At 35.1% G+C, this 27699-nt stretch overlaps 4 protein-coding genes, 1 long non-coding RNA gene, 1 other non-coding gene and 1 pseudogene across 7 annotated transcripts; 4 read left to right on the top strand and 3 right to left on the bottom strand.

Annotated features, from left to right (window-relative positions):
• Window positions 1-628: 628 nt before the first annotated feature.
• On the bottom strand, window positions 629-3282 carry LOC140984874 (aspartic proteinase NANA, chloroplast-like). The gene is made up of 2 exons (XM_073452549.1): window positions 2339-3282; window positions 629-1512 (listed from the first exon to the last, which is right to left on the bottom strand). Exons 1-2 carry the CDS (start codon window positions 2995-2997, stop codon window positions 690-692), a joined length of 1482 nt encoding a protein of 493 aa, XP_073308650.1. The 5' UTR covers window positions 2998-3282; the 3' UTR covers window positions 629-689.
• A 1406-nt stretch (window positions 3283-4688) lies between these two features.
• Window positions 4689-6739, top strand: LOC140984875 (uncharacterized protein At2g29880-like). Its single transcript, XM_073452550.1, has 2 exons — window positions 4689-5277; window positions 5372-6739. The coding sequence occupies exons 1-2, from the start codon at window positions 4936-4938 to the stop codon at window positions 5972-5974; spliced, it is 945 nt and encodes a 314-aa protein (XP_073308651.1). The 5' UTR covers window positions 4689-4935; the 3' UTR covers window positions 5975-6739.
• Window positions 6740-9517: 2778 nt separating this feature from the next.
• On the top strand, window positions 9518-12489 carry LOC140984872 (serine/threonine-protein kinase RHS3-like). Its single transcript, XM_073452547.1, has 5 exons — window positions 9518-10004; window positions 10097-10154; window positions 10341-10455; window positions 10608-11452; window positions 11541-12489. The coding sequence occupies exons 3-5, from the start codon at window positions 10441-10443 to the stop codon at window positions 12406-12408; spliced, it is 1728 nt and encodes a 575-aa protein (XP_073308648.1). The 5' UTR covers window positions 9518-10004; window positions 10097-10154; window positions 10341-10440; the 3' UTR covers window positions 12409-12489.
• A 1258-nt stretch (window positions 12490-13747) lies between these two features.
• LOC140985442 (U2 spliceosomal RNA) lies at window positions 13748-13943 on the bottom strand. Its single transcript, XR_012176761.1, has one exon. It is a non-coding gene; the product is annotated as a U2 spliceosomal RNA (small nuclear RNA).
• Window positions 13944-19832: 5889 nt separating this feature from the next.
• On the top strand, window positions 19833-20332 carry LOC140984069 (uncharacterized; annotated as a pseudogene).
• Window positions 20333-20459: 127 nt separating this feature from the next.
• On the bottom strand, window positions 20460-22962 carry LOC140985326 (protein SOMBRERO-like). 2 transcript variants are annotated; one of them, XM_073453155.1, is made up of 4 exons: window positions 22846-22962; window positions 22259-22440; window positions 21874-22148; window positions 20460-21168 (listed from the first exon to the last, which is right to left on the bottom strand). In XM_073453155.1, exons 2-4 carry the CDS (start codon window positions 22425-22427, stop codon window positions 20614-20616), a joined length of 999 nt encoding a protein of 332 aa, XP_073309256.1. In that variant the 5' UTR covers window positions 22428-22440; window positions 22846-22962; the 3' UTR covers window positions 20460-20613. The 2 variants fall into 2 exon arrangements, with proteins under 2 accessions (XP_073309256.1, XP_073309255.1); XM_073453154.1 differs by having other exon boundaries at window positions 20460-21171.
• Window positions 22963-25663: 2701 nt separating this feature from the next.
• LOC140985361 (uncharacterized) lies at window positions 25664-27267 on the top strand. Its single transcript, XR_012176750.1, has 2 exons — window positions 25664-26011; window positions 26077-27267. It is a non-coding gene; the product is annotated as an uncharacterized lncRNA (long non-coding RNA).
• The last annotated feature ends 432 nt before the right edge of the window (window positions 27268-27699 follow it).

A 27699-nucleotide genomic window follows, 5' to 3' on the forward strand; every position in this document is an offset into this window, starting at 1 on the left:
GTTAAATAAATATAATTAACATATCTACGACATACTAATTTATCATATATAATAATAATAATAATAATAATAATAATAATAATAATAATAATAATAATAATCATCGTCACAATTCTAGTAGTTTGAGATATTCAAATTTTGGTGATTGTGCCGATATCAATTTCAAAAACTTTAAATAATACTTTATAATAAATTTTTTTTATTATTTGTGAAATCGTTGAAGTTGGTATACCGTCACTAATAAAAAACATGCACATTGATCTCACAATTAAGTAAAATTAGAGCTCATGTTTTTAAATAGAATTGAAGTGATTTATAAATTTAAAAACAAATCGAAATATCGCGAGGATAAAATTGTGTCAAAGCTTTTATTTTAACATTTCATTATTTTTTATTTAACTAGTCGAATAATTATTTTTATATAGAAATTTATTGGAACTAATTAGGGAGCTGTGGTGGGAGTTTATTTATCTATAATTTCATATTTTTCTCTAATTTCTATGGATAGGGAGTTTATTCATCTATATTGATCGATATATGTGGTGTTTGCTTCAAATTCCTTCGTCAAATTTGTGAAAAAATATTCATACAATCAAATAAAAAAACCTTATAAATCTATTCATGTATATCACAAATTTAACGTTAAAAATAAGTAGAAAATATAAATTACAATGCAGTTCTTTCTTGGGTCAGGAAGAGCAAGATGAGCTAGCAAAACCCAATCTACCTTTGGCAATATCAAATTCCCAGAAATTGTTCTGTTGCAGTATATTGCCAATCACAGAGGTACCAGGCCAAGTAGCATTCACAAATCCGAGGCATTTCACACCAGTAGCGGCATCAATCACATAACTCTTCACTGGTGGCTCAAATATTGCTCCATCTGCGAAATGGAACACCAGTCTTGGCACCAAAGATTCTTTGAAACCCGTCGAATCGAAGCAGTATTCCAGTGGTCCAAAGTCAAGATTCAAGGTCCTAAAACCCGAAAGTGAGGGCTTCAGAGCATCCATTACAGGCTGATATGCGGGTTGAGTCAACATCGTTAGGCTCGAACCAGAGTCCACTATCACCCCTCCTACGCCATTCACATTCCACACTTCAATAGGGATATCCAACAGTATGCCTCCTATTGAGATTCCTTTAATATTTACAGCATAAAATGGAGGGATCACTCCTAAAACTAGCTCTGTGTATCGAAGTTTTATAGGGGACATGTCCGTTTCGTGGTAGGAGCCAAAGATTAGGTAGCTTGATACGTTATTGGGGCTTAAGTGATCAACTAGACAATATGAGAACTTGCCACCAAATCTTTTAGCTGCTTTAACTGCAAATGAATGATTGCTGTAGCCTAGCCCTATGATCCCATCTGCAGCGTCAAAGCTTTGGCCACGGGAAGATCCGCTGCACCCAACCAGCACATTTTCCAGGCGTGTTTTCTTGCCGTTTGTTAGGTTGAATGTTACAGTCTCATTTGCAAAGACTCCTACTGTAGATGATCCATCTAAGTACCTGATCATAACCATTAATAATCAAGAATCGGATCCAGTCAAGAACTAAAAGTCTTGATTTAAAGTGGAATGACACTTTCTTCCACGATTAATCTAATCACACTTCTGAGTTTAGGTCGCCTATGTAGGAAGCATATGAAATTATTAACACATCCCTTGGGGTCAACTATATGGATTTCTCTTTTCTACATCACGAAAAATGGGGCCAATGTTCATAATAAGAAACTGCAACCAACTCAAACAAACAAGTCCTTGTGGTGATGGAGATATGTTGTACATAGCATATGAGCCAATCTACTTAGAAATAAGTGTCATTACTAACCAGTAGGATGTTGGTAAGAGGTGTCATGAGTTCACCACCAAGATTGCAGCTTTTCCTGGTGACTACTATTTTATCAAGTTAATACAAAGTTTCCACACCCTCTTTTACTTTTTCCCAGTGCCTATTTCTTCACTCCAAAAAGGAGTAATTTTGAAATAGACGAATGTGTGAAGGGGTAACAAAGCTTGTACATTTTTTTATATATATATGTATAATTTAAAGAATATATTACATTTAAAGTATGATGTTTCTTTGCTTGATGGAGTAGATACGTGAATGTCGCTACTCACTCTTAATTTTTTCGAACGGTCTCAACTTCTTAAAGTCATAGAAGCAAGAGATAAGGAACCCATGTTAAATGACATGATTATGGTTATCGTCATCATGGTGTGCCTTTTTCTGCGATGAATTTACTTCACAACCAATTAAAAACTAATTCAAGGACCCTCTTTGGCAAACTAGGAATAATAAAATGCAACAAATGTAAAGGTTTATTATTAAGTACCTGTAATCATAGGCACAGGGATCCAACGGAGAAGGGCACTGAGCAAGGGAGAACAGATTTGCAAGCTCAATCTTGCACATGCTCGAAGAACAAGGCACAGTCTTGAATGTGGACGAATCATCAGCACGAAAAACCCGGCGGTTCCTCAAATTTGTCCCGCATTGTGCACCTTCACACCTATACATGCACTTCGTCCAAGTCAATTCACTTCCGGTGTCAGCAATAAGGGTAATTTTTTGTGCGGGGGTTCCAACTTTGAGGTGCACAAAATACAGTCCTGTACCATAATCCGCGCCGGAATTCATCGGCATTTCACCAGCACTGCTGCTGCTGCCATTTATGCAGGCTTGATAATAACCGGTTTTCTCCTGGACTTGTCGTCTGGTTGAACTGAAACCGCCATGCTTTAGCCTCTGTCTACTCGATATCGCCCCAAAACGAATTGTATCATGGTGGAGCATTTGCTTTATTCGCTTAAACGTCGAAACGGAATGGACTCCATTTCGCAGATTTCTTAGCAGATCATCCCTGTGAATCAATTCCAGCTTAGTTCCAAATGAAACTTCAAGACCTTTCACGAGATCTACTCCTGAGTTAGTTGCAACAAAGAACAGGATGATTAACAAGCAAGAGTATCTTTTCTGCCAAAACATCACCATATTTCGTATCACTGATGGATTAAGCACACGAGTCTTCAAGATTATCGAGCAAGGAACCAATTATTTAAGCAACGCAACAAAGAAAAAATGATCGAGAGAAAGTTGGCCGAGAGGGACTTTTGTCAGCAAAAATTTCGGCTATCTTTCTTGGAGAGAGGGGAGGGCAGTGGAATTTATCCAGGGAAAATGACAGGAATATATTCTAGAAAAATCAAGAGAGAAAAAGAGTGCAACATTTAAAAACCGATTTAAATTCAACATGCATGGGTGCGTTGTTACTTGAAAAATTCACGAGTTTGATGGTGAACAGTGCAACATATATATATTTTTCTAAGTAAATAAAATTTATTGTATTTATTTGCTGTCATATCATATATTATCGTACGTTTGCTGTTTCTTGTATCTTCGGGGGATCTTAAATTCAACCATGCTTGTCTTAATCATTATATCTGTATGTCAAAAGCGTGTTTGGTGAAATTACTGGAAATTAAGTTGATTATACAACATTTTCTGTAAATGGTGAGACAAGATAACTAAAAAAATAAACTTTTGAAAAAATGATAGAATCCAAAGATAGGTAGGTGTAAATGCGATAATGTCACGTACGATTGTAATGATGGAGATTAGGTTCTAAGCTTTGGATTCGCACCCATTGTTATTTTCCTTTAGTACTGGGCACTGCTGACAACCTGGCTCAACAGGTTTTTCCGGGAGAGTTGAAAAAAATTTGAAGATAGAATTAACAAAGGCATAATCCAAGGAAAAACGACGCTTCTGGGATTACAAAATGTGATCTTGTTAACAATATCAAGTGGGGAAGATATAAATAAATTAAATGAAATGGTCAAATACACACACACACACACACACACACACACACATATATATATATANGCTGTGTGTAAATGCATAAAATATCTGAGTTTGACCCCCGATTTTGTGCCATGTTAGCTACCTCTGCTGCATTCTTAGACCCCACCCACTCAAATATTTCCTTTTACTGGATATATTCAATTTATGAAATTTAATTACTTTTCATGACTTTCATGGATTTTAGAAATCTAGAGGTATTCAACATGGATTTTTGTAGACTCTATAAAAGTTTTGGGGTATCCAAATTAGGATTTGTAGAGTTGTTAAAAGTAAAGTGGTATTCAAATTTGATTTTTGAAGACTCTATGAAAATCTATAAGTATCCAAAATTTTCATAGATTTTCCATGATTCTTATAGATTTATTTATGTACAAAATTTAAAACACTAGGTACAACAATTAGAAATAAAAAATTCTCTTCTACTCACCCTAGAGATTTTGGTAGACTTTTATCAACAAATTTTTGCACCCCATATCGGCGGCCGCTCTTCTTCCTCCTGCACAATTCAATCGTTCAAAGGTATTATTCCCTTCTTCAGTCACGATTTTTTTTTGTTCCTGTACAAATTCAAGTTGACTTCTCAATTATTATGGTGTTTCATTTTTCTTTTTTCTTTGTCAGCTTGATCATGATTATTTATCATAAATCTATAATTTCACGATTTTGTCTACACATTCACACAAATCCTATTGAGAATAATTCGATGCACACAAACCTAATTTCACAATTGTATCAAATGTATCACTAAATTAATTTGTAAGTTTTTTATTGTTATTTAATATAATGTTTTTTAATATATGTATATTGCATCGTTTTAGGTTTGTTATGAGTATAATCAATAATTTGCAAGTATTTTATTAATTTGTAAGTATTTTATTATTATTTAAATATCATGTTTTAGTATATGTATATTGCATAGTTTTAGGTTTGAATGAATATAATTAGTCTGTAAGTTTTTTTTATTATTTAAGTTTTCAATATGCGTATATTGCATAGTTTTAGGTTTGTTATGGATTATAGAATGTTAATAAAATTTGTTGTGAGTTGTTCTTGAGATTTTATCTTATGCATATTCAAGTAATGGGAGATTCACGAGAAAAATATAATGTGTGGACGATTGAAGAGAGCAATGAATTGCTAAAAATTATGGTTGATGCTGCCATGAGAGGATGGCGTGATAAGAATGGAGTATTTAGCAAAAAAACTGTAGAAAAGAAAATACTTCCCGCTCTGAACGACAAAATTGGGTGTGCAAAAACTATTATACAATATCAAAGTCGTCTAAAGTGGTTCAAAGGAAGATACAGCAGTTATTGTAAGCTTATGCGTCATAACTCTGGATTTGGATGGGATCCTGAGACAAAGAAATTCAAGGCTAATGACGAAGTATGGGAAGATTATTTTAAGGTGAGAGTCTTTGAGTTAAAAAAAATAAAATTTATATTTACAATTAGATTTATAACTAGCTTAACACTTGATGTTATTTTTTGCTCTTTACCAGTCTCACCCTAAACATGAACACTATCGGACAGACACTTTTGAGGACTATGAAGACCTGAGAATTGTGGTTGGGACTGGAACTGCTACAGGAAAACACTCAATTGGAGTAGGAGATGACACTGATGCAAGAAAATTTGAGAGAGAAGAAAACATGGGAACTAGTTTAATAGACGATTATGTGTTTGATCACAACATTGGTGAATATTTCGTGCAAAGCGACGGACAAGAATCTTCGTATCAACCTCCATTTTTCGAGGACTCTATTTCACCATTACCCTTTCAGCCCATAAGTTCAGAGGTTCCAGCAACAACTAGGAAACGGGATAGGACCGAGTTTGAAGCAAAATCAAACACATTCAAAAGTATTGACCCAAATGCTATGCATGAGTTCTCCCATAGTCTTGAGAAGGTGGTTTCTAAGATAGAATCAATAGGGAATGCAGGTGACACTTGTTGGGATACTATCAAGGAGGTCCTAAATTTGGATAATCGTACTCGATATAAGGTGCTTGATTTACTCAATACCAGATCAAAAAAGATGGATTTCTTGAAAATGACCATTGAAGAGCGTTCGGGATGGATAGATTATAAATTGAATGAATGAGTATGTTTTAAAACACAATTCTTAAAGAGTTACCTTATGTTAAAAATTCTATTCGCATTGTTTCGAATTGTTTTTCTAATTATTGATCTAGTAGAAAACTCTTGAATTTTGGATGATTTATATAAGTTTTTTGTTGTTTCTTGAACATATCTTGTTTGATACATGGAATGGTTTTTAATAAATTTATAGAGTTTCTTTTATTTTAATTATCTCTTTGATATCAGGTAGTTTATTTAAATGTCAAATATCAACGTCGATGAAGTAGAAGAACAAATGGAAGAAGATGAATTTGAAGAAGAATTACACGAAACTATTAGGTTTTTGTTAGTTGAAGTTCGTGGGAGCCTCTATACTTTTACTAAGCATATAGCTAACATGAATTGTGAACGTGTCCATCGTCCTTTAAATAGACGACCAATAACTTCAAGGGGATACGATTATATTCATAAAATATTAAAAGAAGATCCAACAAACTTTCGAGAGATTTATAGAATGTACCCCGATGTATTTTTAAAATTGTGCAACATCCTTAGAGAGAAAACACATTTACAAGATACAAGATACATTTGTATTGAAGAAATGCTTGCCGTATTTTTACTCGTTGTTGGTCATAATACCCGATATTGCTTAATTCGTAAAACCTTTGAACGATCACACTACAATACAAGCCAAAACTTCAACAAGGTGTTGAAAGCATTAAATAGCATTGCAGCAGATATGATGGTCAAACCTGGATCTGCAGTGCCCGAAAAAATAAGAGAGAGTAAATGAAATTCTTTTTGTTGTTTTTGTTATTGATGTTGTTGTAATTATTATTATTATATTGTTGTTATAGGATTGCATTGGAGCTATTGATGGCACTCATATTCCTGCCACGGTGTTTGGGCGTGATACTAATAGTTATCGTAATCGTCATGGGACGATTTCTCAAAATGTTTTAGCAGCATGTAACTTTGATTTAGAATTCATATATGTGCTCAGTGGATGGGAGGGATCTGCACATGATTCAAACGTATTGACAGATGCTTTATCAAGAAATAACGGGCTTAAAGTGACACAAGGTTATTTTTTTAATGCTACTAGCTTATTTAATTTTTTTTATTTTTTAGGATTATATATTCTATACATTAGTTACTTGATCCTACAAAATATGGTTTGATAGGTAAATTCTTTTTAGTGGACGGTGGATATCTAAATCGACGTCAATTATTGGCTCCTTTTCGTGGTGTGCGTTATCATCTCCAAGATTTCACTGGCCAAGGTCGCCACCCTGAAGATGCAAAAGAGTTGTTCAATCTCCGTCATGCTTCTTTGAATAACGTAATTGAAAGGTTATTTGGCATATTTAAATCGCGGTTCAATTTATTCAAAACTGCTCCTCCGTTTAAATATACAACACAGACAGAGATTGTATAGGATTATGCTGGATTATACAATTTTCTTCGCAAGGAGTGTCGTTCTGATGAATTTCCAGTTGAAACCGAGATTGAAGTTCCACCATCTTCATCAGAACAAGTTTACGAAGATGACAACTTTGGTGAATTATTCGATACACAAGAACAACAACGGACAAAAGCTAATGCATGGAGAGATGCTATAGCAAATCAAATGTGGAGCGATGTTGATCATATTGTCAATATAAGTTAGATTTTATTTCATAAACTACTGTTGAAATTTTATCAAATTGTCATACTATTTTGATTTTTTAATCTAATATTCACAAAAAGAAATTGTTATATATTCTAAATTTTTTGATTAATTAATAATTTATGTTAGAATTGGTTAGGATCGAGAAGTTCAATTTTTTGAGTTCTAAATTGACTAGTGATTCATTATTTGTTAACTGAAAAAGTTAACAGAAGTCTACAAAAGTCTTGCAAAAAGTCTACAGGAGTCTATGGAATTCTGTTTAGAAATCTGTGAGATTCTACAAATGTCTGTCAAATCCACAAAAGTCTCTTATTAAAAAAAGTCATTAAAAGTCTTTAAATCTCTAGGTAGTTTTTTCTTCTTTGGGAGAGATCACGATCACTTCCACAGCACATTTCAAGCTACTATAAATTTTGAAAATGGATTTTGTACTGTTCCAAGTTGCTGTCTGGAAATTTATCTGGGGTCTTTTCTTTTCATCTTTTATCAATAATCGCATTTTGAACCATCTTATTTTCCTATATAAATTCCTTCAAATATATTACAATCATAAATTTAAAGGAATATAATTAATTGCGCCACCAACTTCTTGTATGGTTAGTTTTTGCACCAACATTCTCATATTACATCCTTGAGAATCAATATTTCCAGGATATGAGTGGAAAATGGAAACTTAAATACATTAAATGGTACATTACCAACGAAACTAATATCTTAAATACGGTTAATTAGATGTTACTTTTTAACATAGTATTTTAACAGTGTATTCAAGAATTTAATTAATGCAAATTAACAGTGTATTCAAGAATTTAATTAATGCAAACATAAATTAATTATCCAATTTAATATCCGTTTTAATTGCTAATTAGTGAGCACTTCTAGCCGAGCAGACGAACAGTCGAAATTCAACTTACATAAAAATTTGTTTATACCACATAAATATATCAAAGTCCGATGGTTCCATTATCACAACAGAAATTTATTACCATAAATTTTTCTAATCTTTTACTAATATGCTCCTAATATAATAACGTCTAAAATAACGTGAAACGAATGAACTAAATATAAATAAAATAGGAAATTTGCATATAGTTTGTTTTTTTTAAATGGTTTTTTTTTTTTTAATTCGGTGCGAAAAAACATGTCTATATTATAAGACGGAGACAGAGAGTATTTTGAAAATTTATCCTAACATCCAAAATTCAAACATTCTGTATACTATTCTTTCTGTAAAATGTTTTATTATATTATTTTTGATACAAGAGAAAAAACGAAAGCATTCATCTTTGATGATTTCTCCGAGTACTACCTTTAATCAACTCTATGTTAGAGATTTTTCTCAAAATCATGTTCTTACGTATACATGAACATAATAAAACTATATGCAGAAATAAATCGATTATTACCTCCGACCATTGAAAATTTTTGATTTATCTGTTTTTCTTCTCGGTTGATGCCTTCTAAGCACTCCACCCTTTCGATAAATGGTATATATTTCTTATGAAATGTGTGCTCAGAGACCTCAATCGCTTCTATTTATAGGCGTTTCTAATACCATCGATGAGTGTATCGGGAGCCAAGAGTCAAAAAAGAATCGTGTACGCATCTAAATTTTCTTAGTTGTCACCAATTTCAATTTTTAAACGCTACTTCTTTTAATATGTGTCACGTTTTTCTTACACTTTATCCTAATTTTAATGTTTATCACGAAAAATTATTATAAAATCCTATACAATTATTTTTACTTTATAATTGTTCTAATTAATTATAATCAAAATTTATATAAAAAAACTAATTCCAAAATGGTTAATTTTAATATAATCCCTAAAATTTTCTTCAAAAATTAATTCTTAAAAAATATTATATACAAAAAGTATAAAACCACTAAAAAAAACATAAATATTGTGCATGGAAGAGCGAGAGAGAGGTGAAAATTATGATTGAAAGGCCGATGCTTGCGTCTTCCTCACCTTGGCCGCTTCTCCTTTCCTCCCTCCACGTCTCTCTCGCCATCCCGATATACATGCATAATTTCCCATTTTCTCACCATTTCGTTTACCAATCCTCTGCCGATGGCTGTACAAACTTTTACATTTGCCTTAGCCCATTTCCAACATCAATGCACGCGTTTACAGCGGATTTTCTCAAAGACCCGTTATTAGTTTCTGCTCCCATTTTTCGCCTTTCGAATGATATCCTCGATCGAGGGAGAACCCGCTGGTCCTCATTAGACGTCCGCTCCTTCCATCCCATTATCTAATACGTAATGTGAAAGCATTTTGAGTGTTCGAAATTTGTGTGCGTACGTGAATTTGATTCGCAGGATCATAAATGTAGAGCTGTCTGTATTCTTTGACATCCCGGCTTGAACTTTGAACATGTAACCTTCTGGATTATGAATTACTAGCGTTTTTATCACATGCCGCAATGCCATTTTATGATTTTGTCTGTCCTGCCTTTTTTTTTTTGCAGATTTTTATTCAGTAATCTTGAATTGTCATTCGTAACAGCGGGTGGAAACTTGAATGAGGTAAGTATTTACCGTCGGTTGATTCTATTAAGATGCTGGTAATGTAATGGTAGGAACATGTAACATGAATCACAAATGATTGGTTTACATTTCAGAGCTCTGCATGAATCGGAAAAAGATAGAAGATACTATATGCTATTATTTGATTAATTTGTTTCTCTGTTTTCTCTATAGTTTCTTTTTCAGTAGACTTCGTTTTAGACATTGTGCCGTGGCTACCACATCAAATTTCCAAGATGTTAGACAAAAACCATTTCGGAACTTACCCTAGTTTACAATTCACTGAATGATCCATAACAGAGTATGTGATGAGGGTCATGTCCGTGAAGCACAAGTTGTAGTATCATTGAAAAATGAGTTTGTTTTCATACTTTATGGTTGCAATTGGTAGATAATGATTCTCTGAAGTTGCAATGATTAGAAAAAGAATTTTGGTTTTCTATGCCAATGCAGATGAATGCGCCATCAGAAGAGGGAACATTTGAGTCTGGTTGGATGGATTTGGCTGCTAAAAATCCTAGTGCATTAACTTCAAATGCGCCTCATTTCTTGAAGAAGCCAGTGCAAATGCCAAAAAGGAGCACGAATCCTGGCCGTGTCTCACCATTTGAACCTGCATCTATGGATCTCAATTCTCACGTTAATTCAACCTCGACTCATAGATCAACAAGTGACTTTGAAAGGACGCAGCCAATACTGCTGACTGGTACCAATACATGCCCGGTTCCCAGCCCCGGAAGATTTACAAATACTGACTATCTGACAAATACAATATCAAGTGTAGCAATATCATCACCGAAGTCTGTGGCAGTTAACGCTAAGAGTACTTCGTCAACCATCAATCAATGCTGGAACAGAGGTAGCAGCAACGGCAGTGACAGTTTAGACAGTACAAGTGCACCCTTAAAGCCCCACACCGGAGGCGATGTTAGATGGGATGCCATTAATTCAGCTTCTTCTAGAGATAGTCCTCTTGGTCTCGTCAATTTTCGGCTTTTGAAACGGCTGGGGTATGGAGATATCGGAAGTGTCTACCTTGTCGAACTTCGAGGAACAAATGCCTTCTTTGCTATGAAAGTTATGGATAAAGGTTCTCTTGCAAGTCGAAATAAGCTACTTCGTGCTCAAACTGAAAGAGAGATTCTTAGTCTTCTCGATCACCCTTTCTTACCTACCTTATATTCTTACTTTGAGACTGAAAAATATAATTGCTTGGTCATGGAGTTTTGCAGCGGAGGAAACCTTCACACGCTTCGACAGAAGCAACCCAATAAACATTTTACGGAGGAAGCTGCGAGGTTCCTACATAATCACTCTGATTTTCTTGTTTCTTCTAGTAACCAGTGAGTACATTTTCAAATTTAGCTTGTGTTTGACATCTTGCAGATTTTTTGCATCGGAGGTCTTGTTAGCTCTTGAGTATCTGCACATGCTAGGTATTGTATACCGAGACCTTAAGCCGGAAAATGTGTTAGTAAGAGAAGAGGGACATATCATGCTCTCTGACTTCGATCTATCTCTTCGTTGCTCTGTCTGTCCGACACTTGTGAAATCTTCATCTACTCATGTTGGCAATTCAAGCGAAAGCTCCGGTGCTATCTTGAATGATGACAATATGATCCGGAGTTGCATGCAGCCATCAAATTTTTTCCCGCGCCTCCTTCCTACAAAAAAGAACCGCAAATGCAAATCCGATTTCGGGCTGAACAATAACTCTAACGCCCTTCCCGAGCTAATGGCCGAGCCTACAGATGTTCGTTCAATGTCTTTTGTTGGCACTCACGAATATCTCGCCCCCGAGATCGTTCGGGGAGAGGGTCATGGCAGTGCAGTGGATTGGTGGACATTTGGCATTTTCTTGTACGAGCTCCTACTAGGGACAACTCCTTTCAAAGGTTCTGGAAACCGTGCTACTCTGTTCAATGTCGTAGGCCAACCATTAAAATTTCCAGAAACGCCGCAACTGAACACGGCGGCCCGTGATCTGATAAAAGGGCTATTGGTGAAGGAACCTCACAAGAGAATTGCATACAAGAGAGGTGCTACTGAAATAAAGCAACATCCATTCTTTGAGGGTCTTAACTGGGCTTTGGTAAGAAGTGCCATGCCTCCACACATACCCGAACCTGTAGATTATAAGCAGTTTGCCTCTAAGGATTCAGCTAATTCAGACAAGAAGATGGCTGACATTAGAAATGATCGAAGCAAAAGCATCTCTGCTGATTCTTCTTATGTTGAATTCGAGTATTTTTAGGATTTTTCCTCCATCTTTTTACCTCTTTTTTTTTGTTTTCGGGGCAATGAGCATATACAAGTTACGTGAACCTTTTTTGTCATGGTTTCTTGTCTATAAACTTTTCCATTTGTTTTACGGTGTTATAAAAGTAATTGTGCAGGACCGTCTAGGTATAGGCACCGTGTGTCTAGACGGTAGGCGATCACACATCGTCTTGATTTTAAAATCGCCAAATCCGTTGATCTAGACCGTGTTGGAAAAATAGCATTTCTACAGGGTAACAAACCGTTTACGAGGTTGATTTTTTTTTAAAAAAATAAATTTGTAAATATTAATAATTTTTTAAAAAAATAATAATTGAACAAATTTATGCATAATTTTTTGAAATATACACACATAATCCGTTGACTTAGACCTGCCCCGCAATCAGTTAATGACGGATTTAACAAACCCGACCCATTATAGTTTTTACCTAACCGATTCTATTTGTAAGATTATTGTTCCCTCCGACAATTTGTCATTATTCATACAGTAATCATGAGATCATCACAATTGTCAGCTAAAACAGCAACCATGGGCCATGGCCGTCTCATCTACGAGTATTTCCAACCTTACAATATTAATTCTGAATTTCTTAACCAAGAGTATATTCTCAATAAAGAGCGAAAAGAATTGATTGATATGACAAAAATTAATCTCAACACCGTCATTCAAAAACCCAAAAATTGTATATTTTTTTCCGTGACTGTCCGCTCTCTCAACGTTTGTTCAATCCCTCTCAAGGAATAATGTCTTCAAATTTCATGGGTTTTGTGAAATTCTTTTACCCATAATTGGAGGCGATTGTTAGGAGGCTTATGTGGCAAGTCGGTGGTTGGAATTTTAGAGCTCCTTGGACTTGCGTGACAAGTATATGATTCTATGAATTGATTTAATTCTTTATTTGAAATTATTGCAAATGAGAAAAATTGGAGGTGGCTTGAGGCTTCTTCCACGGAACAAAACTACAAATGTGATGGAAAAATTTCGTTTCATGATTAATGATAAATGTAGATAACTAAATGAGGGTATTTTGTTCATTATAAAGTGATAAAAAAAAAAAAATTAATCCTACAATTTAAAATCATATAATATATTATGTATTTTTCTTATTATATTATTTATCCTTATCTTCCTACTTTTAATCACTCTAATTACTCTTCTTTTAATTATTCTACCCTTCAAACCATATGACATTCCAACAACACGAAGTACCTGAAATCTTAAAATTCCAAAATTCTCATTATATTCTCATTTCATTCATTCAAAAGATTAACCCACAATGATAAAATAAAATTAAAAAATTGAACTAGTGTTGGTGGGGTGCGCCAGGCCAAAACAGTAGTGCCACATCTAGGCGACGCGCGAAGGCCTAGGTAGCAAGCTACCTTGGTCGACCCTCCCCCTACAAAAATAAATTTAATATCGTGTGGACCATTGATCCACGTATCAGATATTAAACTGATAAGAACAGATACTACACTTGATCTTAGCCAAAAGGCCGAGAAAGGTGTGGGTACTCAAATGTGTGGTATGGTTTTTTTATAATCCTCCCCCTCATTCTCCTGCTGCAAATCAGTCGATGTGGGATATCAAGTTGCCTTGCCTTCCCCAAGTTTGTGCTTAAAAAACTTCACCACAGTACCTTAGAGACCGTTGTTTCTGCAGTTCATTAAGGGAAAATCTTGAATTTAGTTTTTTCACTCAAAAATCGTGTCTAATTCCAACATCATATTTAATATGCAATTTCGTTTTAGATTTAAATAATAATAACAATTAAATGTTTAAACATAATTATTTCGTAGAGAATATAATTAATCAAAACTAGTTAAAAAAAATGGAGTGATTTGTGGTATGAAATGCGTGTGAGGTTATGAATTTTAATAAAAAAAATTTACACTTTTATCCAAATTTGAGTTAATGCAACGTGTAATCATATTCGAGATTTTTTTTTGTAGTTTAGTGGATTCTTTGCGTATATTGAAATCGTGAAATTCCTGTATACATTTCTGGAACTACGTACTACTATTAAAACAATATATATAGTTTCCCCACAAATTTGAAACATGAAAATATCGTACATGAAATATATTTTTACTCAATAAAATTAGTGTATTATGAATGTCCACGTAACATTGCTTTTGAGTGGAATTCAAAAAATTTAAGTACCATTTTCCTTCGTAACTCACTTGGTGAAACATATTGAAAGATGCCGTTTGTGGCGATAGAACTATACATATTTTCACGTGTGTTCCACAAAAGGGCATGCATTTTAGCTCATCCTAATTAACTTCCTAAAGGATCGATGTCAAAGGATAAAAATTCCAGCACACAGTTATAAGGTTACGTGTTTACGAACGACCCAAAATAAAAAAATTAATGATATTGTTCTACGAAAATATTATTTATTATTTAGTGGCAAAGTTGAAAAGTAAAAAAACAAAACAAAACAAAATGGAAAAAGAAACGAGATGCATAACGATAGAAAAACAAAAGGAACAGAATATAATTGAGAGAATTTTGAAGTGCTTTTCTGTATTACGTAATTGAGGAATTACATGGGTATATATACAAGAGTATGAGAGATAAAATGTGCTTAAAAAATTAACAAATAAAAGAATCAATTCTGTTAGTTGGTTAGGCCCTCCAACATTCTACAAGCTTCTACAAAATATCCACACATGTGATCTCAAGCATGTGAGCAAGAATGTGATGATGTTTTCTTTTAGTAGACGTATTACTTGACTTGCCCCCGCAAGCTCAGCGAGGGATTTAGCACGACGCTGAGCTTGGATCGAAACTTGGTAAAGCTGTCAGCAGATAAGGGCTTGGTAAGAACATCCGCAATCTGGTCACAAGATGGAACGTGACGAACAAATAAAGCATTGGAGAGAACCTTTTCTCGAACAAAATATAAGTCAAGCTCAAAATGTTTGGTCTTGGAATGCTGGACATGATTAGCACTAAGAGCAATGGTGCTCATATTGTCACACCAGAGAGTTGGAATATCATCCAGGGGAACATGTAGGTCTGTTAGGAGGGAGCGAAGCCAAAGCAACTCAGCTGTAGCATGAGCCAAACTCCGGTATTCAGCTTCTGTACTAGATCGAGAGACAACTTGTTGTTTCTTGGAACTCCAAACAATGGGAGAGTGACCAAGGAACCAACAGAAGCCAGAGGTGGAGCGATGAGCATCCGGATCATTTCCCCAATCTGCATCACAAAATCCCCTGAGAGATAATCAAGCATATGCCGTAAGATGAATCCCAAAATGAATAGAACCAGTAAGATATCAAAGGATTCATTTGACAGCTTTCCAGTGTGTTTGAAGAGGATTTTGCATGAATTGGCAGACCTTGTTTACACTGAAGGCAATGTCTGGCCTAGTAATGGTGAGGTATTGCAAGTCACCAACTGTACTTCTATATAGTTTGACATCATCAAACGGATCACCTTCTTTGGCCGTGAGTTTGAGACTAGTAATCATAGGAGTTGGCTGAGACTTGGCAGTGCTCATTTTTTATTTGAGAAGAAGATCTTGAACATATTTAGTTTGACAAAGAAAGAGAGAACCATCGGAAAGTTTGGAGACTTCAATACCCAAGAAATAGGATAAGTTGCCTAAATTTTTGAGTGAAAACTGTCTGTCCAGCTTTTTGATGAGAGCAGCAATTGTATTGGAGTCACCACCTGTTACAATAATGTCATCCACATATACAAGAACATAAATAGTAGAAGCAGAACATGATCGAACAAATAACGAGGGATCAACATTCGAGGCAGAGAATCCCATCTGTTGTAAGGCTGATTTGAGTTTGTCAAACCAAGCACGAGGCGTTTGTTTAAGGCCATAGATAGCCTTATGTATTCGGCAAACCAAGGTGGTATCATTCTGCTTGTGTTCAAATCCCGGAGGCTGTTGCATATAAATGATCTCAGAGAGAGAGCCATTAAGGAAAGCGTTGTTAACATCTAGTTGATGAATGGACCATTGTTTGGTCAAGGCAATGGTAAGGACAAGGCGAATTGTAGTAGGCTTAACAACTGGACTGAATGTTTCAGAGAAGTCAAAACCAGCCACTTGAGAGTAACCCTTAGCAACAAGTCGAGCCTTACGATGAGCAATGGAACCATCAGAGTTAGTACTCTTGAGTTTAAAAACCCACTTGCAACCGATAATAGAAGCATTAGATGGAGGAGTAACCAACGACCATGTGTGATTACGCATGAGAGCAGAATACTCCTCACACATAGCATTGTGCCATGCTGAACTTGATAAGGCATCACGAAGATGAACAGGTACTTCATCAGTGGATTGATGTGCCACAAGGACTTTAGGCTTGAAAATTCCAGCTTTGGATCTAGTAACCATATGATGAGTGTTTACTGGTAACAGATCATAATTATGCAAGTTATTTGGAATAGAGGGTGAACAATTGTCGATGGATAGAGGAGAGTTAGAACATTCTTGTGCTAAACCGAGGTGATCATAAGAGGCAGTATGTGTAGTAGACATATGTGGAGAAGGAGGAAGGGGAGAAATAAAGGAAGGTGGAGTGGATAACAAGAGAGGGGTTGAGGAGCATGTAGGAGAGGAACTGGACAGTGAGTTGGGATTGCGAGAGAAAGGGAAGACAACTTCATCAAATTTAACATGACAAGTAACATAGATTCTCCCATCCGTACTAAGACATTTATAGCCTTTGTGTTTGGTGCTGTATCCGATAAATGTACATGGCTTAGAACGAAACTCAAACTTGTGAGAATTATAAACTCGGAGATATGGGAAACAAAGACAACCAAAGACACGAAGGAAGGTGTAGTCTGGACTGATGTTAAAGAGCCGAGTGAGAGGTACTTGACCAAGAGTAGCCGAGGTAGGCAACCGATTAATAAGAAAAACAGAAGTAGCAAAAGCATCGTCCCAAAATTCAAGAGGCGTGTGAGCATGAGCAAGGAGGGATAAACCCATATCGACAATATGACGATGTTTGCGTTCTACAATCCCATTTTGTTGGGAAGTATATGGACACGAGACACGATGATCAATACCCCATTTGTGTAGCAAAGGACCAAGAGATCGAAACTCACCACCCCCATCTGTTTGAAGTGTTTTAATTTTACGATTGCACTGAAGCTCAATATTGGTTTTGAAGTTCTGAAACACATGAAAGACCTCTGATTTCTGTTTGATAAAAAAATATCCAAGTAAAACGACTATAGGCATCAACAAAGCTGACATAATAACGATAATCGTTGGTAGAATATTAGGAGCAGGGCCCCAGACATCGGAAACAATTAATTGAAGTGGTTCAGAGTATATCGTTTGAGATGTGGGAAAAGGTAATCTGTGATTCTTGCCCAATTCACATGCCGTACAAAGAGTAATATTATCATTGAAAAAGGAGGTATTACAATGGTTTAGAATTTTCTTTACAGTAGGAAAAGAAGCATGTCCTAATCTATAATGCCATCGACGTAATGAGGATGAATCCTCTTTAGAAATGAACTGTGACTCGAGCACTTGATTAGGAGAGAGGATGGGCGGAGAGGCAGAGGGTAAGTTGAGGAAGGCTGCGGATGGAGGAGCAACGTGACTGGACTTGCTAAGATGAAATCTGTATAGAACATTATGCAGAGTTCCTCGGAGGAGCGGGGTTCGTGTTGCTAGACCCTTCACAACACAAAAACGTGGGTAAAACTCAAAGAGAACATTATTATCTTGGGCAAAACGACTGACACTAATAAGATTTTTAGTGATATGAGGAACTCTAAGCAAGTGATGTAGATTAAATGTATGAGTACCAAGGCGAGTGTGAGAATCAAAAGATGAAGTTCCTACATGGGAAATGGGCAAACCCGATCCATTACCAATAAACACTTTACCTCCGCCAGTGTGTTCAGAGCCAATGGTGAGATTGGCAAGATCATTTGTGACATGATGAGAAGCTCCTGAATCAGGGAACCACCATTCATCATTGAGCTCTTCATGTTGTTTCATAGCCATTGCAGCTGTAGGGGAAAAATTAGTGTCTCGCATGTGCGAAGGAGCAGAAGACTGGAGAGGACCAGAAGTTCTGTGCTGCGGAACAAATTCTTTATCAAATCGATAAAAGTATTTCTCTGCAATATGATTGGAATACCCACAAATTTGACATTTCGATCGAGCATTGCCCTGGTTCCAATTCTTCCGACCACCTCTGAAAGAGCGGCCACGGCTTCGAGATGAGTTGCGAGTATAGGAGTTCTCTCGGCCTCTGGATTGAGAGAAAGTAGTGACATGAGCAGCACCAGCAGTAGATATGGAGTTGTCTGTAGGGATATTGTAAGATTCAATGCGCCCTTCATGAGCGAGAAGTAGAGCACTAGCATCGACAGCGGACAAAAATTCAGATCTGGAGGTAATATGAACAACGACCGATTCATATTCAATTCCTACACCCCCAAGAATATAAAGAACATGATCTTCTTCATAAATGGGATGACCACATGCTGCAAGCATATCAACATAGGTCTTCATCTTGCTAAGGTAGTCCTTCATGGTTTGGCCACCCTTCTTTAGTGTTTGCAATTGAAGCTTAAATTGCATTACTCGAGCCTTCGATCTGGAGGCAAACAGACGAGTGACGCGCAACCAAAGTTCCGCAGTGGTGTTACAGCCAATCATCTGACTCTGAACACATTCCGTCATGGATGCTAATAGAAAGGAAAAGAGGAGCTGATCTTGCCTGCTCCACGTGACAAAAATCAGATTCACTGTGAAAGTCGATTCTCCAACATCTATCATTCTGGGTGGGATGGGCGTATCTTCACAAAGCAAATGCTCAAGGCCCAATCCTCGAATACCTGAGAGTATTTGTAATTGCCAGAGAAGGAAGTAGTCGTCATTCAATTTCACAGCATTAATTTGATTTGCTGGGTTTACTAACAGGGGATTGAGACTTGGGTTGGTGGTGGTGAATACACTGGAGTCAGTGTGAGAAGTGGCTTCCGCCATTGATGGCTCTGATACCACGATAGAAAAACAAAATGAACAGAATATAATTGAGAGAATTTTGAAGTGCTTTTCTGTATTACGTAATTGAAGAATTACATGGGTATATATACAAGAATATGAGAGATAAACTGTGCTTAACAAATTAACAAATAAAAGAATCAATTCTGTTAGTTGGTTAGGCCCTCCAACATTCTACAAGCTTCTACAAAATATCCACACATGTGATCTCAAGCATGTGAGCAAGAATGTGATGATGTGTTCCTTTAGTAGACGTATTACTTGACTCATAACAATTACATCATCAGATGATGCAGAGCTGTTGCGCCGCCACGTGAATCCATAATAGATAAGCTTGGCCGATTCCATTCGCCGCCAATTAATCGAGTACACATAAATAAGTGTTGGTCAGACCTGAAGAAAAATATTGAATCTAATTTGTTGAAGGATGTCGGGAGCTCAACCGGAGTCGTACACAGCGACGACGTACGAGTCAGTGGAGGGCGGAGATAACAAGACGCGGCTTGATATCCGGTCCAAGGAAGACGAGGGCGGTATCCCGTATCCAGTTAGATAAATTGCAGGACAAGGTGGAGGACGCCGCCGGGAAAGGAGGTCAAGTTTTCGGCGCTGGCAAGGACGATGATAAAGATGACTTAAGTGCGACAGGCACAGCTTAGACTTTTCCAGCTAGCTACCATGTTTGAAGATTGTCGAGCTGATTTTTGTTCATTTAAACTTTTCGAGTTCTTTTTCTCTGTCGAAATGTTCACGTGATGTGTTGTAAATTTCTTCCATAATTGGGTTTTTGGACTTGGTATCCAAAATCCTCACTTGTTATGAACTTGGATTTCTTAATTATGTCAGTGCGCTGTGGATCCATGTCATGTTAAAATTGGACGATTTTTTTATACAATCGAAAATCTAAGATCTAAGAATATTTTAAATGATAATTCGATTTCAAGATGAATTTAATGAGCAGCATCCTTAAATACAATTTCCACATGAAAGTGAAATGGAGACTATGACAAAAAGAACAATTTAATGAGCCAGAACATTTGAAACATCAAATATTAACGCTGCGACGTGCAATAAGAAAATGGTACATATTTTAATAATTGGAGTCCCTGCACGCAGTTAATTAGGGGCTTAATTCAGACAATCTTGTCTTGAACATATTGTAGAATCAACTACTTGGAATATTTAGAAAAATCTCGTTCAAAGTTATGATACGGAAATGGAAATCTCTGAGCTGCCGTTGGAACCAAGTCAGAAACTTGTGAAATCTGGTGATATTTTCCACTGTGATCCATAGTTTGATGCGTAGCGAGGAGTTTATCCAGGAATGTCCAGTCCCCAGAAAATTTCTCCTGTTGCATGACCCTGCCAACAGCAGGATGCCCATCTCCACCCCCAACTCCACTTGATGTTAAATTCAACAGGTTCTGCGTACACTGCAAGTCCATGGTACTCAACGGAAGTGATGACAAGAATGAAGGTGGAATAGTTGATTCGGGGCTCGTTAACTGTGGAAGATGCATGGAATTGGTAGGATCAAATACGTAATTCATGTTGTATTGTACTTGATCAGTAGTTATCTGTTTAGGTACCAAAGTTGAATCTGCAACGGTAGCCTGGAAAGTTGCAGCCACCTGCTCAGCTTCTTGATCGGCCTCGGTTTGGGGATGGAATCCTCTGGTGTGATTTTTCTTTTCGAAAACCCTGCAGACCACCCATCCGTCCTCCTGCTTCAGAAATGACCCAAGTTTTTAAACCACGGTTCACGAAAATCGATATATATAGTCAAGTTTGGCAGTCATTTCTATATGTGAGAGTTGGAATTTGGATGTGATCATGACAATAATTATAAGCTTACATTCGTTATGGAAATTGTGATTTATCTATATAAATTATAAACGAGATATGAAGGTGTACATTTATATATAAATTATTGTCATTTAATTTGTTTCAATTCATTTGTATACCCCCGCTGAATTCAGATGTTTTGATAAGTAAATGTGGATAATTGATAAAATGATTTTTTTTATTAATTTGTCCATTTAACTTTTTGAAGTTTTTTTAGTATACTGAATTTTAATTTTAAGTTATTTTGATTTGATTGTTGACGTGACAACTAGACATGTCGGCATTTTCCTGAATCAGGTTGTCATTTTTCGGTGTCACATCAATAATTGAACCAAAATAGTTGAAAATAAAAAATTAATATACCAAAACCAAACTTTTAAAGTGAATGAACTAAAATAAAAAAATAAACAAGTTAATGAACAAAAAAATATTTTGTCAATAATATATCTAAGTAATGATATAATTTGTGTTTGAAATATGTATAAAAGTAATTTACTATTAATGGAATAAACGCTTTTCAAACACGAAAGTCACATAATAATAAAAGTAACCACAAATAATAACTGAAAGTTAGAGAAGTGTACTTGGATTTGAGCATTAACATCGTCATCCAAACGATACTCGTGCATGATCCAATCAGTCTTGCATCCATGAGGGGCCCGTCCTGTGTAGAAAACCAGGGTTTTTCTCATACCAATTCTCTTCGAACTTCTCAGGTGGATCCCTTTGTCCCGACCAGTTGCCTTCCAGAAACCTGCTGCCGTGGCCCGATTGGTTCTTGTTCCTGTAGGATACTTTTTGTCTTTGTGGCTGAAAAAGTACCATTCATTCTGGGGACTTGACCCGATTCTACATTTATCTGCAGCATCCATCATCATTTTTTTTTTATCAATACAATGAGTTTGAACATGGGATGCTTAAAAAAACCAGACACAAGATATGGAAAAAAACAATATTTTGAGGGTCGACCTTTGAGGTCCCAAGGCTCAAGTTTGTTGAGATCGACTTCCCGAATAACATCCAAGTCAATGGGTTCATAGGACACCTTCTTCCTCAGGTAGTAATATAACAGTTCCTCGTCTGTTGGATGAAATCGGAAACCTGGTGGCACCGATAGCTCCCCGTTTCCACGCATCATGTTTTGATTATATCTGCAGGTTAATGTTCCACACGTATACATAAGGATCAAATCACGTACAGTTTATAAAAGAAAAATTAATAGGAGTTAATGGATATCATGGCAAGAAAAACAAGAAAAAGCAATCACCAAAACCCTAAAAGTGGATGAATTAATCTTTCATGATAAAATTAAGAAAGCTGACAGGTGACAGCTAGGGTTTGTTTGTGGCCTTCCAGACACCTAAGAATTAAACTCAAGTTTTAGCTAAGGTTGCCAAAGTATGACTGGTTTCATCTTTCGACAGGGAAATGAAGACAAAACAGAACCAGACGGCGCAGATAAATTCAGGAGAGAAATCAACAAAGAAAACAGGCAACCTGAATTTACTAGTTCGTGTTTCTCTGAAGAGAAAAAAGAATAAAAGGAAGAAGCAAACCTTTGTTGATTAGGGTTTTTAATTTTCTAGCTTCAATGCAAAAGGTAAAGGACAAGCAAGTGATCATATAGGAGAAGAAGATGGTTCAGCCAACTTTTGCGGGTGAAATGCACACAATTCGAGTGGTATTAAAAAGAAGCCAAGAACACGCACAGAGAGAAAGGTGAAGTTTAAGTTAGAATATATTAATATATAGGAGAATGTATTCAGTTTAATTCTACAAAAACTAGAGCTTAGACTCAGGATTTAGGAGGATATATTATTTTCTTTGGTATGAAGAAGAAACGAAGGTTTTACTGTTATATAATAGAAATTAGCTAGGGGTGTGTTTCATGAAGCTAAAGTGAAAATAATTAGATTTTATGAAATAAATGTTGGTTGAACAGGAGACCTATTCATCCCAAAATTCGCCGCAGATAAATCATGAATATCTGCTCCACTGTCAATTACTCATCACCCATTTATCTTAAATTTATTATTAAACTGAATTTACTATATTATGTGTTTGTATGTATATGTGACAAAATTTGCATAGAGACATATGCACGTACGGGCCGGGTCAGAGTCAAGATTATAAGAATAATGAACGGAATTTATTTCATTCCAATCACATTTTGTGTACATACAAAAGGACATAAAATAAAATAAATATTTATCGGATCGATTGTCTGTATGTGGATTAGCCAACTTGTTACAAGGGATGAACTTTGACTGACGAAAATTTGATTTCAATATTTTCTATTGAAATTCTACTGTCACTTTCTCTTTTATAGGAGACATGTTGAGAAATTAATTCTCAACTTATTTTGACCAACTTATATATGTGTGTGTGTGTGTGTGTGAGTGTGTGTGTGTGTGAGTGTGAGTGTGTGGATTCAACAAGAAATTATGAAACAAATTAATTAAATAAGGTCGGTTGTTGGTTAATGAAATGTTAAACTCGAAGGTTGAAGCCAATCAATAATTCTTATTCATTCTCACATGTAGAGATCAAGAAAAAATCTTACGTAGTTTTATTTATCTCGATCGCTAGTAACGATAAATGTAGATTGTGAGATACACGTACAGTTGGGATAACACTGATTTGGTGGATGAGTTTTGGGTCTGAGCTTGATTAATTAATATTACTCATCTTTCAACATATCTAACATTGAAAAATATCAGCATATATATTATTTTTTTCTTGCTACATGAAAAAATCCCAATTTTTTTTTGTGCCTTCAATATTTTCGTAAATTTCACAATAAATTAATGAGAATATGAAGTACCCATCCCACTAATATATATTTTTTATTAAATTAAAATAATATATATATATATATAATAAAAACATTTTAAAATTGTTTGATTTTTTCTGAACGGCCGACAAATAACAAATATAGAGCGTTTGAAGGATGAAGTAGCGATTAACACGTGAGAGAAGCGTAAAAAGAGAGAGCAAAATCCTGAAAGTCCGTGACATGTACGCGTTCCCATCCAACCTAAACCCCATGCATGCATGTCTCGATTACCTTAAACTATTACTCACCCCGGCCTTTTATTTCAGAGCCAAATGGATTCCCATGCCACGTACGCCTCAAGATGATCATTCACCATTCTTGATCGGGACAAATCATATTTTCCTTTTCTGATTTTTAAATTTTCATTTTTTCTTATATCATCCGTCGATTCATTTTCTTAGTGAACTAATATATATTTTGTTTCAATTTTAATTATTTTTCATGTGCATGTTGACATATATAACATCCGACGATCAGAAAATATATATGTATAATGTCATGTTATCCGTTTTGCTGTCACATCATCATTTTCGATATCATATCAATATTTTAATGAAAAAAGTATAAAGTAGTATACTAAAATCGTGAATTGATCGACAATATAACATTCATATATGGAAAACATAGCAAATCATAAAATTATAAATATAAATTTTTTCCCCTTCTTGTTGGAATAGATATTATGATTGTCAAATATCATAATCACTGTATAAATAATATGAGAAAATAATCAAAATATCGGATAAGTTTCCTCATTTTGTGTTTTGATTTTGTAAATATTCAATTTTGGGATTTGATCTTATAAGTTATGTTTTGGTTTTTGTTAAATTTTTTTTATTGAATGCTGACATGTCACCGACAAATGATACCGGAAAATATTGATTTGTCTGGCAGTACGTCATAAATCCATAAAAAAGACTAAAGACCAAAACACATTTAAATTATATGAGCAAATCCTAAAATTTAATACTTACATGTTTCTTTAATTTTTTTTTTTTCACATGTTCATGTTTTAAAAAAAGGGGCCGAGCTGGCGCCCAGTGTGCAAGGTAACAAAATCATGTGTGTGTGTGTAACTCGAATATGATTTTATATTTAAACGAAAATAATTATATATATAAGTAGATATAAATATAGCAAACGGGATGGTCAAACACGTAGAGAAATTAAGCAAACTATGATGCATAATTAGTACATGTGTTAATAAATAATCCAAAGTTTTATAATTGCAATTAATATATCTAATTAAAAGTGCCGTCGCCTTCACGAATACTTTCCAACATTAATAAGCCAGCCAGCTGGATTAATTATAATTAATGAAATATATTTATNACTTCTATTCTTCAACAACATTTATAGATTGATATCCCCAATACATTTATTATCACAACTTGTTTATATTCATCTCTCCAAAATTTCTCAAACCATTTATGACTGAGATATACATATAACGTGCAAGCAGTTGAATCTCACAGCACATGCAATTATAATTAAAGCTACAAAATTAAAGAATATTGCACCATTTGATTTTCTTTTTCTTTTATATTAAAAAAGAAACTTTTATATAATTCCATCCATTTTTCCAATTTTAAATATGCTACAACATTTATTGATTGATTTTCTACACGTCAAAAGTTTTGCATATTTCCAATAGCCGATCGATGAGAGTCGAAACCAAAATTAATTTTTTTTTATCAAGGTAGTGATTGTTTTCTCATGTATATATAAATAATAAAATTATTATATAAACCTCTCATCTTATGGTTGGTATATCACTTTAGGTTGCGCTTAGATGGAAGGATTTCAAATGTATTTTTGTATCTCCTTTATGTTTATATAATATTTAATTTTAATTATTATGAATTTCAAGTTTATCCTATAATGATGTCATTTAAAATTCATTCTACTTTTTATATAACTAATATGTAAACAAGTAAGATATGAAATTAAGATTTGATATATATTTTCGTTGTTAACAATATAATTATAATCGAATCCTTTGAATTTGAAATCCTTATATCCAAAATTTAAAAATTCTTATTATTTTTATAGATGAGCTCATTAATAGCAAACGAGTGAACATTAGCACTACAACATATTGAGCTTGTGAACCAAGTCTTTATTGATGGGCTCAACGCATCCCCGATTAAAGTTACACAACGTGCCTGCATGCCAACACAAGCAACATACTTGTGGGAAGTGACAAGTTTTAAGCGAGTGTCCCCCAACAGTATCTCTAATGAAATCTAGACTTGTTAAATTAGGGTAAATGCATATTAGGACAGCATAGGGCCGGTTAGAGTCAGGGTAAACATGATTCTTGCGTGGAGGTTTCTTGAATTTGGTCACATCTTAAGCAAAGTTAGAAGTTATTTATAATAACAAGATGCTAACTTCCAGATAATGAACAAGCAAAAACTCTCAAGTGACAGATTTTGGAATATAATAATAAAGAAAAATGCACTAATTCCAGCTATGGTACTGCAGAGAAATAACCACACCATTAAGAAAGGAGAACATGGGGAAAGCATTCTACATGTTGCAGCACAAAAATGAGGCAAGAATGGAAACACATGGAGCGAAAGCGCAGTCGAAATTGAAGTAGAAACACGTGTTTTGCTTTGAAGTAAAGATTGTAGGAACAATACTTGGGGTAGTATCATTCTGTGGAAAACACCATATCAACAGATCGGTTTTCACTGGCATATAAGTAGTGCATTCAACTAGAAAATGGTCGACAAGATTTGTTGAGTTCACAAGTTTTCACATATCTAAACAGTTGCTTCAAATTCATACAGAATTTACTTTCAAAGAGAAAGGAGATGAAACATCTATTGCATGGTGAGGAGCTTGAAATAAGACTTGTATGATTATGGCGGCATCATATTAAAGTACAACTGCAAATGAAGTTAAAAAAAAATTAAAAAATACTTTTAAAATGAAAGTTATTAATATTTGAAATTGAAATAGTAGAAGATAAAATAAAATATAAAAAAAATGTAATGTATATAGTCGGATGATTATATGATATTTTGGGAATTATAAGAAAGTTTCACCATGACACGAAAATTAATAAGTAAAAAAAGAGTTTAATTTTAATAAATAGTATATAGAAAATACTAGCGATCACTGTAAAAAATAAGCCCCCTTAAAATCTAGAATGTATCGATGCAATCGACAACTGGCTAAAAATGTTAAAAGAAGCTAGAACTTAATGATATTGCTGGAATTCCACTTCATAAAAGTTACAACTCCTCTGTTGTTGAAGCTGGGGGATATGAAAAAATTACTTTTATTGAAAAAGATTGTCAGAACTACATTGATAAGGTTAGGAGACTAAGGTTGGGTAAAGGAGATGCAACTGCTATTCTTGCATACTTTGCAAAAAAGACTAATCAGAGTCCTGGTTTTTACTTCTCTATTGATTATTATGAGGATGGTCGGCTTAAAAATGTGTTTTGGACTGATAACAGATGCAGACTAGCGTACAAAAAATTCAATGATGTTGTCACATTTGATACAACTTATCTAATAAACAAGTACAATATGCCATTTGCTCATTTTGTCGGTGTTA

The sequence above is a fragment of the Primulina huaijiensis genome, chromosome 9 (genome assembly GCF_012295235.1).
Source record: "Primulina huaijiensis isolate GDHJ02 chromosome 9, ASM1229523v2, whole genome shotgun sequence".
In the NCBI taxonomy this organism is placed as follows: Eukaryota; Viridiplantae; Streptophyta; class Magnoliopsida; order Lamiales; family Gesneriaceae; genus Primulina; species Primulina huaijiensis.